Source organism: Pygocentrus nattereri, chromosome 2 (assembly GCF_015220715.1).
Source record: "Pygocentrus nattereri isolate fPygNat1 chromosome 2, fPygNat1.pri, whole genome shotgun sequence".
Taxonomy (NCBI): Eukaryota; Metazoa; Chordata; class Actinopteri; order Characiformes; family Serrasalmidae; genus Pygocentrus; species Pygocentrus nattereri.
This window is the reverse complement of record NC_051212.1, coordinates 35,719,489-35,734,978: the sequence shown is the minus strand read 5'-3', so window position 1 is coordinate 35,734,978 and position 15,490 is coordinate 35,719,489. Positions and strand designations below refer to the sequence as shown.

At 39.7% G+C, this 15,490-nt stretch overlaps 1 protein-coding gene across 1 annotated transcript; it reads left to right on the top strand.

Moving 5' to 3' along the window:
• Positions 1-2,223: 2,223 nt before the first annotated feature.
• garem (GRB2 associated, regulator of MAPK1) lies at positions 2,224-14,460 on the top strand. Its single transcript, XM_017719600.2, has 6 exons — positions 2,224-2,554; positions 4,386-4,526; positions 5,866-5,996; positions 6,471-7,670; positions 10,481-10,656; positions 12,067-14,460. The coding sequence occupies exons 1-6, from the start codon at positions 2,434-2,436 to the stop codon at positions 12,869-12,871; spliced, it is 2,574 nt and encodes an 857-aa protein (XP_017575089.1). The 5' UTR covers positions 2,224-2,433; the 3' UTR covers positions 12,872-14,460.
• Positions 14,461-15,490: the final 1,030 nt, after the last annotated feature.

The window sequence follows — 15,490 nt, the reverse complement described above, 5'->3', positions numbered from 1 at the left end:
AAACTTTCCTCTTTGTCTATAATTGATAAGCTAATTTTATTAATTTAAAATTAATTAATTTATTTTTATGTCTTTATTATTATTATTTAAAATTATTTCACTTTACATCTTTTTTATCTTCATATTCTTTTGTTTTTATTTCTGTAAAGCATATTGAATTGCCTTTGTGTATGCAATGTAAATAAATAAGCTGTCCCTTCAAGCTCAATTTATTTGAGGTTCACTCAGTAGGACAGTATTCAGATATATTACAGTTTACTTTGTGATCTTACAAGCTGTAAATACCTTATTGGGGAACTGGGCATTTTCTAAATGTCACTGACATGTGAACAAAGTTATTCTGAGTGGTTTGATGTGGTGTGGTTCAATGTAGAAGGCCAAAAACTTATATATAATAAAAACATCATAAAATAATGAGAAGCCAGGCCAGCTATAAGGCTAATATAGTTACAAATGTCGCTACATTTCTCCACCAGTTACCACTGTGCAAGCTGATTGTCCCTAAATCATTGTTGGTTTGAAAGACTGTATGACGCAGTGTTTTCTGTAAACATGAATAAAATTACACTGCATAGCTAAAAACACAAGCTGGAATTTGTATAGAGAAGAGTTTATCAAAGTTCCACTTCAAAGCTAAAAATAACTGATTGTCTACGTTAACACAGGGGAAACGTATGTAAATTTGGTTTTGCATAACTATCACTGTATCAGGAAGTGATCTCTTTCATGTGACATGACCGCCCAGCATAAAAGATCTTTGTGAATGGCCACCGCTTTCATGAAGAATGCCTTTGGAGTTTTTCAGTGCTGCACATCTAGGCCTAAACATGGCTTGTTAATGTCTATACTATGTTTGATTAAATGACTGTTTAAGAAAGTAAATTATGTTGCATCTGTTTTTATTTGCAACCACCCAATGGCTCATTTAATAGAACTGGTCCAGCGTACACCCAGAGAAAATAGTGCCAAAACACATTTTATCAGACTGCACATCTAATGAACTGTTATATATAAACAGACGGCACTGGCTGCCAAAGAGGCACAAAAAGGTATAAACTGGCAACAGTGTTGTGTAAAATCATCTATCTGCCTTACTTAATGAATAAAAAAGTGAAGATGGCTCATCTTACCACATTGTCAAATTAATTACAAAATTAATTACAGTATATTTTATTACTAAAATACTTCAAAAAGCCAAAACCTGGCAGCCCTGTCTTAAGCCATCTAAGAAAATAAAATGTATCTGGGTAGTCAGCATTTCTTGTCCATGAGTCCCTTTAACATTATAGTAAATACAAATAACAATGAACAAGACATTGTGATTTTACCTGTTAACTGAACCCATTTCAAACCTCTCCTCTAAGAAGTACAGTACTTATGATTGCCATATAATCCCTGCTTCACATGGTCAATCCTGCATTAAATGAAATCAGGTGCTGCTGATGAAAATGAACACATCCATGTAATGACTGGAGTGCGCAGAGAAATTAGGGACCAAGCCTGTTTTCTAACTGTATTCTTATAACCAATAAATACTGTGTTTTACAGGGAGAAAAAGCACTTACTGCCGAGATAAAGAATGTTCATGCCTGCCTAAGACTTTTGCACAGTACTGTGTGGAGTACTGTCTGAATCGAACTGAACTGTTTCTAGATGTAACTGCGCTGAAAGAATCGGATCAGTACAACCTCCTTCACTGAAAGCATGAACTGAACTGAACCCTCACCAAATGTAGTTACTTCAAAAGAACTGCACTGGTAAACTAGTCCCTTCACTAAAACTACGTAGGAATCTGCTTGATAAACAGAATCGAACTGAACCACTAAGTGTAACGACTCAAATAATGTAAGTGGTAAACTAAATCACACTTCATGAGTTCAAAAGTCTGTTTAGAGAACAGTCTGTTTAGTTTGTAACTACTTTGTAGTTTGTAACTACACATTTGCGATTTGTAAATGAAACTCCCCTTCAGTGATCTAGAAATCTTAAAAAAAAATCTGATAAACCGAATCGAACCGAACCGCCACCAAATGTAACACCTACTCCGACAGATTCGAGCTGATAAACTAAACGCCCCTTCAGTAAAACTATGAAAGAGTCGGTTCGATAAAGGGAATCGAACTGAATAATCGCTTCGAAAGAATCGGTTAAACTGAATCGATCGATTTATCACATCACTTCAACATGGCGACGGTTGCTTAGGCAACCGCGAGGAGCCGTTGGGAGAAGAGGAAGCGGTTTCCCGATCTCTATGGTCAGAGGGAGTCATGGCATTTCCTGTGAGTGTAAACAGAGCCGTCGGGCTGCCATGGCCTCGTCCTTTAAGTGAGCGAAACGGAGCATCCGCCGAAGCCTTTTCTCCATGAAACAGCCGCTCTTCGCTGCAGATGAACGTGGCGGCGGGATATGAGGCGCGTGTGTTAGCGAGCTAACATGGACGTGGGTTCAATGCTGTACAACAGTTTAAAGGATGTGACATGGAGCTCCACCACTCTCCCCCTGGATCGGCTGGTCAGTGCCTACAGACTGCCGCAGATTGTCAAATTGGACGGCGGTAAGGTCGAATTTCAGCAACTTAAACTCACTTTATAAACCCGACAGGCCTGCTCGGTGCTGTTTTCGAGCCGCTTTTATTCATGCGCGGTGAGAGAATTGCTCGCTGAACTTGGTCGGACTGCCGAGCGTGGGAGGCGGTGTTACTCGCTCGGAATTCCAAGCGTTAGCTCTCCTGCTAAAGTTAGCCAGCCTGCTCGCTAGCTAGCTGCTTTGTCAGTCCCTGTGGATAGTTAGGCAGCTCGCTAGTCGCCAACACTGCAGCGGGAGATTTTAAAGTTACATAGTTTTCAAAGGCTTGTCAGCACAGTGTTGCTGAAACCGAGATAATGAAGCGTGTTCCCATTCACGCTGTTGGACAACAAAGAAAACCTCAGCGCTGTATTAGTAGCTAGCTAATGTTACCTCCTCGCTACAAATTGTTCGATGTGCTACCAATGTTGCAGTTCGCTTGGTTCTCTTAAACGTAACCGTAGGTTTTTAATGTGTTGAATGTGTGCGTTTTAGACAGATTGTAGAGAAACTAGGCTATAAAAGCTCACTGTGAGTTGGTATAAATCAAATTTAACCAAACGCCGCATTACACCTATTCGCTGATCTTAAAACCATCGCTTCCCGAAGCTTGTCCACGGGTATGAGCTGTAGATCACAGGACCTGCATAAAGGCTGCACTCCTTGCCAATTGTTGGTGTAGGAACTGGCTTGACAACAAAGATTTGATTTACGTTACAGAGATTGACTCAGTGATAAGTTTGTTTTTTAGCTTTCACTGTCGGTAGCAGCTCCATGAGCTGTGTGATCAGAGAGACTCCTCTCCCATTTCATATCCAGTGGAATGTTAGTTCTGCTGGCTTTGTAAGCACATCTGTTACAAGTCCTCTTACATGGAATTTGGGGGGGCGGGGGGACACCCAGGCAAAACACTGGGAATATGTTCAGGTTCAGATTCAAAACTTTATTGTCTGTTATTAGATATTGGAAATTTGTCTTTGATGCACCACATCACATACATCTCACATACACACAACATTCTACTCAGGATAAGCTGAGTACCATGCAATATCATACTAATAAATATACTTCATCAAATCAAAGAAAATGAAACCCTTCAAGTTATGATAAGTTTAATACACACAGTGCACACGGTAGTCTGTATGTATTTACATATTGGTGGTTGTTTAAAAATGCTGCATTATTTACCAAGAAAATTTGTAGTCATTGGGATAAACATGGCTTTCTAAAACCATTTGTTTTAGCCAGTGGACCTGTATAGAAACAGTCTGATGGGAGCAACTGAAAGTAACAGTAAAGGGAATGTGTAGGATCCTGAATTATGACCCTAGCTTTTCTCTTGACAGCCTCTCTGTAGAGTTTTGATGGTGGAGAGCTGTATATGTTGGCATGTTGTCTTCTGCTTGTATGGGCCCAGAGTCTGAATCATTAATGAGGAACCCAAATGAGCAATTTTGTGGCACCCCACAGTCTGTGACAAATTCGCTTAGTCAGGTTGGGACTGCTGAACCGGTGAATAACTTGTCTGGGTGGGAATTTGAATGTAGATGCAACCAGGAAAGGATACATCAGTAGATTTTATGTAAATGACTTCCCTTAGCATTTCTTCGAGTTGAGGAGGCTGGCTAAGCAATATCTTACCTTAATTTAGAAAGTCTGCATGTTTAACTCTTTTACAGCATATTAGTGATATTACATTGAGTACTTTTTATGTTCAGATCATTTTTCGTGAAGGAACGCTCTGTCCTTAACTAACTTAATGTGCTGATACTGTAGTGTCCTATTTCCATACTGATACAGATAAGTGTCTTTCTCTCCAGGGGAATCAGTGGAAGGGCTAAGAGAAAACGACTACCTCTTGATTCATTCGTGTCGGCAGTGGACCACGATCACTGCCCATAGCCTGGAGGAGGGCCATTATGTCATCGGACCGAAAATCGAGATCCCTGTCCATTATGAGGGTGAGGCTGCTCACAGTGAAATGGATGCATTCTGTAGTGGTAGCTCTGGTTCTCTCTGGGGGCTCTCCTGACAGTGCACTTTCTTTTGCAGTGTAAAGAAGGTGTATAGGACAAACTTTGTGATATTGTAATATTTACAAGAGCTAATTGTGAACGGAATGAGAATGAGAAACAGGACAGGCTAATTCAACAAGTGTAGTGAAGGTACTCCATCAGTCTGGACTGCAGCAGTTTCCATCAGTTTTACGCTGACAGGCAATTATCTAATTGACCTCTCCATGAAGATGTCACTCTATTGAGAAGGATGTTTGACTTATGCATAAATTCAGAAGGCGGGGGCGGAGAGTGGGTTTGAGGTCTAAAATTCATTTTCATTAAGCTCCAAGAAATTGTGTAACATTATTGTAGCATGCATATTTTTTCAGCAGTGAGCTAAGAATATTAAATAAATAAACTCTAACCCCAGTGTTGTAATTTAAGTCCCAGTGATGCAGCGAAGCTTTGATGCTGAGTAACTGAGACCATTCGTACAGCCCCTAAATGCTCTGACAGGCTCTGATAAAGTTAATGTTTTAATTTCCAGTTGTAAAAAAAAAAGCAAATTCAAGCCCAGTGGAACAAAACTGTGACCTCATATCAAATTAATCATGCTTGTATGAGGTATTTATGGATCTAAACTCTAAAAAATGTTTTTGTTGCCAGTCAAAACAGCCGAGTTTTCTCATCCTCTAAAATACAGTCTTAGATGCTGTGTTTATAGGTACTAGTGAACTGTACATATTAGTGTTTAATTATGACCAGTATTATTTACTATATATTATTAAAGTACTACAGAAAGGGTTTACAGATTTTGTTTGTGATATCCTCTTTTACTACAGAAACCCTGATATAAAGGTTAGGTTTAAAGCAGAAAGCACAAGTTGCGGTCGCACTAAGAGATGGCATACGCTTTTCAACAGAATAAAACATGCCCACAGTAGTCAGTTTATTCTTATCTTCACAAAGGTGAAGGCTGTTTGTACTGTGTTGAGAATCAAGTTTAAATAAGTAAATCTGTCTTTGTTTCCCAATGGTATATATGGGCAAAAATGTACAGCAGTTGTATTGTGTATATTAATTTTTGCCCAATTATCTGTCAAGATGTTGACAATATATACAGTTTATGCAACAAGATACAAATTTCAGAAAAACACTTGTATTCACGTTTGAAATTCATAGTTATTTTCCTACATTTTGTAAAAAAAATCCTCAGATATTTTAATGCTGCTCAGTATTATTTTTTGCAGAGCAAATAAAGCAAGTGTATAACAAGTTCATTTCTTTTTCACCCATTGGACAGGTCAGTTCAAACTCCTGGAGCAGGACAGGGACATTAAGGAGCCTGTGCAGTACTTCAACAGTGTGGAAGAAGTGGCCAAAGCTTTCCCTGAGCGAGTCTATGTCATGGAGGAAATTACATTCAATGTTAAGGTCTGGTTTTCTTATATAGAGAACTTCCCGCGTCAGAGCACTTTTTCACCCTCTTAAAGTGTTTAATGTAATCCTATAAGTGATCACCTTAAGTTTTAGAAGTACCCATAGTCTGTGCTGTCTTTGTCCGTTTTTTGTATTTAAGTGCGTAATACGTAATCTCATTATGTGTATTCTGTTACTTCCCAACTCTGATTAGCAATGTATGCTCTCAATTGTAACATAGCTGATGGGCCACTGAATGTAAAACAGACCTTTCATTGTTTTCTCAGCTGAATTCACAATGACGTTGCCTGATCCAAAATGCAAAGTCCCATTGTCTTTGTGTGTCCTAGCGTCTTTATCTGTAGTCGGTTGTAAATTTTTGCTGGTTTAAAAAATATTTTGTAGGCCCAAGTTTTTATAGATGGTGAGGAAGTCGAGCATATAATCCAGTAAAAAAAAGTTTCTTAAAGCTGATGTGTCTCCCTGCAGATGGCCTCAGGCGAATGCAACGAGGACACAGAGGTATACAACATCACTCTGAATACTGGTGATGAGTTAACCCTCATGGGTCAGGCTGAGATTCTCTATGCCAAAACGTCAAGGGAAAAGTCGCGCTTCAACACCATCTTCAAGCGGATTGGTAAGCTCAATTCCATAGGCAAGCTTGGCCGTGGCAAGATGCCGTGCCTCATCTGCATGAACCACCGCACGAATGAGAGCATCAGCCTGCCCTTCCAGTGCCGGGGCCGCTTCAGCACCTGCTCCCCCCTGGAGCTGCAGATGCAGGAGGGTGAGCACACCATCCGCACCATTGTGGAGAAGACACGACTTCCTGTGAATGTGACTGTGCCCAGCAGCCCGCCACGCAACCCGCACGACCTGCACTTGATTCGCGAGGGTCATCGCTACAAGCTTGTCAACATCCAGACAAAGACGGTTGTGGTGTGCTGTGTGCTGCGATCCAACAAGGTGCTCCCTGTGCACTTTCCTTTGCATGTAGCCACGGCCTTGCCGCGGCTGCTGGTACCTGAGGGGCTGCTGCATGGAGAGGCCTGGTTGGAAACAGTGGTTCACCGATGGTTCACCTACTGCCAAGAGCAGTTCAATATTGACGACTACTCGAGGGCAGTTCGCGATGTGCGAGTGGACTGGCTGGAGGATGGCAAGAGTCCCAAGAAGAGTGGTACTGGAGGAACAGGGAGCAGCAGCGGAGGTGGAAACGGCAGCAACAACGTCGGTAGCAATGGTTGTCCCGCTCATGTTCACCTGCCAAGCTCGCTCAGTTCAGCTCGAGACGAGCTCACACAGTCCTTCCATCGGCTTTCCGTCTGTGTCTATGGTAACAATCTCCATGGCAACAGCGAGGTGAACCTGCAAGGATGTGTTAGCTTGTATGGGGAATATGTGCCTCCCGAACCACAGGATGCAGATTATCTGTTTCCCGAGCTGCTAGACACCTCTTCTGGTCAAGGCAGCTTGTATAAACCAGATCTGCCATATGAGGAACTGTGGCTGGACCACGCAAAGAACCGCGGATCTGTACATGAGCACACTGAAGCTGTCCGAATAAACACAAGCATCTCTAGCTGCCCTCCTGTCCTGCCCTTCCCCAGTCCCGGTTCCACTAGTGCTCTCCTCAGTACAGATATCAATCTACCTCCACCCCCTGTGCCTCCAAAGTCAGAAGCTGTGAGTATACCAAGAAAGTGTTTCATTTTGTTTAGCTTCTGTCTGTCTTGATGCAGATAATGCAACCAAAAAGAAAGTCCCCATGATCACAATTTAAAGTCAGTTCAGCTTTATTGTCAATACTACAATATGTACAGGACATAGAGTGTACTGAAATTGCAATACTCTCAGACCCCATGGTGTAACAACATTAAATAGTTGGTAAACATGAAAAGTGTGAATTTAAATAGATCCAAAAAACCCACTAAACAATAATTGTACAAATGAACATTTAATTGTAGAAAAATAGAATAATAAAAAAAATAATAATATAAGAGGTCCTGAAATTAACACTAAAGTGACACAAGGCACATACAGATTAAGGTCTGTGGGTATAAATAGTGCAAATATAAACAGTAGTGCAATTAGAATGAGCTTACGGAACAGGTAAAATGATGAGTTGGGGGGGGGGGGGGGGGGGGGGGGGTTGGGGGGCAAAGTAGGGAGAGAGTTGAGCATCCTGACAGCCTGGTTGGATGAAGCCGTCCCCCAGTCTGCTGGACCTGGCCCGGAGACTCCGCAGTCTTCTCCCTGATGGCAGTAGGCTAAAGAAGCTGTGTGAGTGTGATCCTCTGCCATGCAGAGGGCTTTGTAGGTGAGACGGGAGCTGTATATCTCTTGGAGGGAGGGGAGGGAGCTGCCTATGATCTTCTCAGCGGAACTATACAGTGGAACTATATTGAGTGAAAGTCCAATTTAAGAGCAGAAAAGTATCAAGTACCAATATCTGTCTTTATCTTTTTATTAAATTTGTTTTTGAGAAAGGACTTAAGAAAAATTCTACGTCAGATAAGACGTGTTCTTAAACTGCAGAATTGTTCACATCTTTGTGCTCTTGATTGTGTGTAGATTCTGTTCTTATCTAAGAACAAATCCTGAATAAGAAAACATTGGCAAATGTCAGAATCTTTGTGAAAACTGCACTAGTGGGTTTTAAGATTTTTTTTTTTTAATAAGAACGGTTGGTGAATAAGGCCCATTGTTAATTTGCTATTCAACAGTTCAGTAATAAACAGAAAAAATTTGTCACTCCTTATCAGGCATTTAATGGTGTTTTGTAACTTCCCAAATCTACTTCCAGCTGTAGGATAAAAGAAAAGCTGTTGATATAAATTTTTTTTGTTGTTTTTTTTTTTTTTAAAACATGTAGACCTGCTCCAGGTTCATTCATGTGATTTTTACATGTCTCTCAAAGCCGTGTTCAGTGATTCATGCCACGTGCTTTTAGCATTACACAAATACATGTAACAGTGTTATTAACATTAGTGATTTGTATTAGCACCATGAGCTGAATATCTGACTTGCAGATCACCTTTGACCTAGTTTCGAACTGGGCGAAAGGGTTGTTTACTGTCCAGTGAGGTTTGGAGGAACGAACAGGATTTTGGTTTTACCAACTATCGTGCTTTAGGAAGAGACTAGATCCAAATTGGAAAGCTATTAGCTCCTCTTGCTTGTGTAACTTGGGTAACCATAAACTGTAATAAACTTAAGTTACTTAGTTACTTTAACTGTCTTGTACTTATAGAAGCAGTTTGTATTTTCATCTAAAGGAATTTTGAATCACCCACAGAAACATGTCAAGTCCGCTTATTTTACATCTTTCAGACCACTAATCACATCAGTGTTGTCAGTGTTAAAGATGAGTGCAATCATTGTGACACTGTGTACACAGACAGATGTCAATTTCTGAGGACACAGTTTCGATTTTTCTCCCAGTTGTTTCCTCGAATTCTGAGGAACTTTGGACTAGCCTTATGTAAATTAACACTGGTGGCTGTTTGTGTAAAAAACATTTTCCCTTTTACGAAAGGTTTTACAGCGAGGATGGCTGTTTATTTCCAGCAGTATATTTTAATATGTCAAGACACTGTAGAAATTGCACTGCACATGTATTCCACCATGGTACTGGTGGCACAACTCAAACTCAAGCTATAGGAAAATGCCCTCTAAAGATCAAAATCTTCTTTTGCTTCCAAAATTTAGCATTTTTTCTTTACATTCAGTGAACATCAACAAAATAATTAGCTAAATAAATGTAAATACAGCATATATATTTGTAAAGAACCCCTTTGACTAGATTTGGTATGTAATCAGTGGTTTTCCTCACTGCATCAGAATATCACTTACAATCCACTCCCGGCCCAAGTTTAAGTAGTGTTGTTGGTTTGTTATGTGCAAGACTGATGATTCTGTTTGTGTTGTTATAACTCATTTCTTTTTTTTTAATCTGCTTTATTGTTTTATATTGTATGATAATTGTGAGTCAATACCAATATTAAATATTTTCATGTATGTATCTGCCCAAACCTGATAATCAACGTAGATACATGAACTTTTATAAATTGTAAAAACTGGGACTAAAGCTACGTGTATTAGTGTTATGGAGAAGTGTAACTTATTTTTGTAGGGTTCTGAATGAGGGTAGGTCATGCTGAATAATAATCAGTTTTTGATAAGACTTGTTTGTTAATGTTTTAAATGTGACATTACTAGTGCATTGTGTGTCAAATTGTTGTGGTACGTAACATGATATGGCAAAAACACATCGCTCACCCCTAGTTATGAATGCAGTAAAAAGGATAAAATGTTGACATTAGCACAGTAGTCCAGTGTCGCCTACACATTTGGCCCTGTCCTGTGCATTAAATGTCATCAGGAATTGATTTGAAGTTAGTAAATTCTAAACAACTTTCTGATGCTGTTTTTGCCAGTACTGATGAGTCCAGTATCATTGTGCATTCCCAAATCAAAACTCTTGATATTTGCAGGTGAAAGAGGAGTGTCGGTTGTTGAATGCTCCTCCAATTCCACCGCGGAGTTCCAAACAGACAGCCCTAAGCTCAAGCAGTGCCACAGTGCCATTCCCAGCCACCAAACCACGGCAGACAGACACTCGCTCCCCGAGCCCAACCCTGTCCTACTACTCCTCTGGCCTGCACAACATGTGAGTACTGTTACAGTCAGTTGCTTTTACAACCAACATGGATAAGGCTTTCTAGGAATTCTAGAAAAGTCTTGTAGATTTAGAATTAGAGGCTTACTTATGATGGTATGAGTGTTTTATTATAAATCTGGGGGAAAATGACAGATGCAGGTTGATTTTCGCATAACATATGCAATAAGAATCCCTAGAAATAAAGAACGGTGGTTAATGTGATGGCGTACTAGGCTATAATACTGTCTTCGTGATCAAGTGTCAACTGAGAAGATTCTTACTTCTAAGTAGGAAATGTCCTTGTGAACATCCCTCAAACTCACTCTCCACTGGAGAATGTGACATTATTTCAACATGGTAGCACCCACTGAGCAAGAAATATTAACATATTTTAATCAGACTTCTGTTTCTGTACGATATGCTATTTGTGTATGATACGGACACATGAATGAGCCTTACTGTGCAAGGTTTTTGATCTGTCTGAGGACTTTAAGTAAACTTAAGTGTCATTTTTCCACACTGTATTAATGGTCAGTTGGCCTAGCCAGCATCTATGTTGACAGTAAATGAAGCACTAACCAAATAGCTCTTAGATTTAAATGTACATGCTTTTAGAAGCTTATTACATGCACACAGCTGCAACAAGCAGTAGCTTACATTTTTGACCCAAATAGCTGAAGTTGCATGAACACTTTTTAGGTGGAGGTAGATTCTTAGAGTTTTAAGCTTCTAGTTGTTCATAAACATAAATCTACCATGTACACATGTAGCTAAAGGCTGAACAAAACTCCCCCCAGGTTCAGTTTTTTGCAAACCTCCAAATTTCTTTGAAAGACTGGAGCATTTCATTTGCACAAAAGGAAATTGCAAAATAAGTTTTTCGCTTTATTTGCAACTGCTGAAAGACTAACTGAAACGTGGAAACAGATCAAAAGGCCTAGGTAACCAGATTAGCTGATTCATACAGGCAATTAAATGTCCCTAAAATCCAGACAAATTGGAATTAAACACTAAACTTGCCAAGTCATCTGTACAAAATGATGCTTGCCTCCCAAAGCTATTTTACTTGTGGTAGAACCTCAACTGAAAACACATGATGCACAAGATGTAGAGTTATGTATACCACAAGATGTAGAGTTATGTTATGCACATACTTCCATATGATCCCTGCCATCACTACAGGTAGGCAGAAATTCTGTCAGTCTGTTCTGTCTCCATATTTATGAACACTCCTTTGAGTGCAGCTTATTAATGACCTGCAGATACTCTATAATTTAAATATGAACAAATTACTAAGCAGGTTGAGAATGTAAATTTTAATCAGTTCATATGTTTAATGAAGTAATTGATTAAAGTGACAGCCCAACTAAAGTATTTAGTATTTTGTGGTATTTAGCTTGGTGCCCTCTCTTTCTACAGAGGAGGAGAGAGCGAGCCTTCAAAAGAAGTGGACGAACAGAACCACGTGTGTTACCCATGCAACTGGATTCGACCAGATGGTGGTGAGAGCTCCACACTGCACCCCTGCCTCAGTCCCTCCATGGACGCCACCCTCTCCCGTCTGTCTTGGCCAAACGACTTCTGTGGAGGCGATTTACACAAGGGAGAAGACTTCTCATCAGTCCAGTGCCGCAGTTACTCAAGCTATCCGAGGAAAAGGACCCCTAGTACCCCCAAGGCTTGTTCCTCAGGCCTCTTTGACAAAGGAGAGAGATTTGAAGGGACTACTGCAGCCACAAAGACCCAACATTCTGCTCAGTTTTGTACTAAATCTACTAGTTATACCCTGGAAATGTACAGAGACAAACCCATTGAGGAATGTAACACTAAGCAAAGCCAGTCCTGCCCTATATTGCCGCCAAGAACCCCCAAATCCAACGATGCAAAGAAAGACAGGGAATGTAATTCAACAACAGTCACCAGTGTCGATGCTAAAGAACTTCAGGTGGCAAGCTGCTTGGTCGAAAGGCCACTTCAAAGCACCGCAGAGTTGCCATGGCAACCACCAACCAACCTTTCAGGCCTTTGCATTGAAGAGGTCTCCAAGTCACTACGGTTCATTGGTATGTCGGAGGATGTGGTTGCGTTGTTTGTCAGAGAAAAAATTGACGGTAATTTGCTGCTGCAGCTAACCGAGGAGATTCTGTCTGAGGACTTTAAGTTAAGCAAACTGCAAGTGAAGAAACTTATGCAGTTCATTAGTGGCTGGAGGCCCAAAATGTAAGCTCGAACAAACCCAAAACTAGTCTATGGCAAAAAACATGCAATGTGCTGTGAAAAAGCAGCCCCCAACACCTTGGCCTTCAGTATTGTGTGAGATTGTTTTGTATCTATATGCTATGCACAGTCCAAAGCCTTGTAATGATATTTTACTGGTTTGTAAAAAAAAAAAACAAAAACAAACTATATATATATATATATATATATATAGGGTGCTTTGTGTATTAACTTTCATGTCTTGACCTGTACCCTTGTCTTTGTGTAATCTCTCTCTGTGACCTTAAGGTACCTGCACAATGAACTTAACACTTTGCTCAAACCCAAAGCCTTGAGAATATGAATATTTTGACCCAACCTTACTATGCCTTCACTTTTCTTGGTTGGTGATCAATAAATATTAACAAACACTTTCTGTGCCACACATAGATATCCAAGGACCACCTTGTTCAATTTTGGCATATATCTTATGCAAAACAATAATACTCATTTATAACCTTTCAAGCTGGCATTATTTTATTAATATGCATTTATCAGAGTGCATATGTATACATGTATTTGGACAAGGACAGATTGTTGTTTTTGGCTTTGTACTCCAAAACAGTATTAATTTTAAATCCAGCATCATGTTGGCATTGCAGTCCGTTTTAGACGTAGTCCTCGTATTTTATGTCACCAAAAGTAATCCAGTGATCTACTGGTCAGTTGTTCCTTGGCCAACTTTGAGTCACTGCATTGTTAGCTCATGTGTGAGGGGTTTAACAAAATGTTGACATGGGCATCTGTAGTTTACCGTTTTGCAGAAAAGCCAGTGTCAGGTTAAAAATCAAAATAAATACTGGACAAACAGCCTACACAATAGGTTTACCAACAACAACGGTTGGGTGTACTGTTAAAGAGCAAGAAGGACTGGTGAGCTGACCAAAGAACACTATAGCTGTGAATAACCAAAACAACATGAATTAAGAACACATCAAATACGCAGACCAGTGGTCCCACTTCTCAGTTCTGGGGACCCCATGCTCTGCACACTTCTCTAGCCTAAACATATCTAACCAGGGAGTTTGTTTATTAGATGAGTTTACTCAGGTGTGTTACATAAATTTAAAATACAAAAATGTGCAGAATAAAGGGGCTCCATGCCTGGCACTGCGAATCATAGATGGGTTGAGGACAACTTCTACATACAAAAGAATAAACCAGCTTGATGTCAGCATTCACCACAAACCCCTAGAAAGACCAAGAACAGAAAGACCAGGAATGCTTAGGAAATGTAAAGAAGTACAGTACTTGCATAAATCAGAAACCACCCTCAATTTATTTATTTTCCAGTGAAAATGGCCATTTAGAAAAAGCTATTTTTTTCAGGAGAAATTTCTGAGGCGGTTAGATGTAAGGTAATCGACTTGCATGAGCAACCCGTTCCAGGTGTTTACTAAACTGGAGCTTAAAAAATTAAGATACAGAGAAAATGGGACACTTGCAGAAGATCTGGTAGATCACTAAAATAATCATCATCATCAGATCTAAAAAAAAATAATTGAAAAAAAAAAAACAAGAAACAAGTGTTTCTGTCCATCTGTCCATGGAAAAAAACATGTTTGAAAGGAAATGTAGCTGTTAAGAATACCTTACTTAGAAAAGTTAAAATTTTTATTATTGTATTAAAAAAATACAAAACAGCTGCTTTTCTTCTCAGAACTTGGAATGTAAAAAGCAGAAAATGCAACCAACTTCTAAGACTGAACTTTGGAGGTTTGGATTTCTTTGCTATAAGCAAGTCTCCTGAAAGGAAGCTGAAAAAAATGTAGTTGTTGAGGTTTCTGTGTAATTTTCTTAAGTATATATTTTTGCTTTTTTTCCTAACACTGAAAAATGTATAACTTGTAATGGCCGTTTTGACTGGAAATTAAGTAAATAAAGGGTGGTTTCTGACCTTTTCACAGTACTGCACAGCAAGTTAAAAAATTGAGTTCTGTGCTAAAGCCAGGACAGATTAGATGTCCATTAATATGTTCTAGTATGAGAACAATGGGGAGAAAAAAAAGGACCAAAAGGTTCCTGCCCACTGCATTTCACTTACTGAAGACAAGACTGAAAAGCAATAACATGTCAAAAGAATAACATGTCTGGTGATTTCTATGAGGGACTCTAGGTGGTCATAGATGGAAAAGGATTTATAGCACCAACTGAAATAGACACATTATGCAGTGCAGAATTTGAGGGTCTGCATACCTGTGTATATAAAATATCTATATAATTGGGTTTGCACTTAATTGCTTGACACTTGATTTATTGTGTATGGACGTCTGATTATAAACATTTATTATTATGAATTTACAACTATGCTGGGACATAAAACCAGTAGCTGTGTTTCTAATATAGGTCAGTTTTGGTTCAGGAAAAACTTTTTAAGAGTGCACTTCAGCATGGTGTTGTTGGCTGACAGTGTCATTTAGACTACACATACTGTATTAGGGTTCAGGAGTGTATGTCTGGGTCCACAGAGTTGCCTGGGCAACCACCAAAACAAACCCTGGGAGCCTTGAGATAGCTTTCCAACACAGAGAACAACACAGAATTTTCTCCAGGTGCATGTTTTCCCATGATAACATGCAGGGCACCT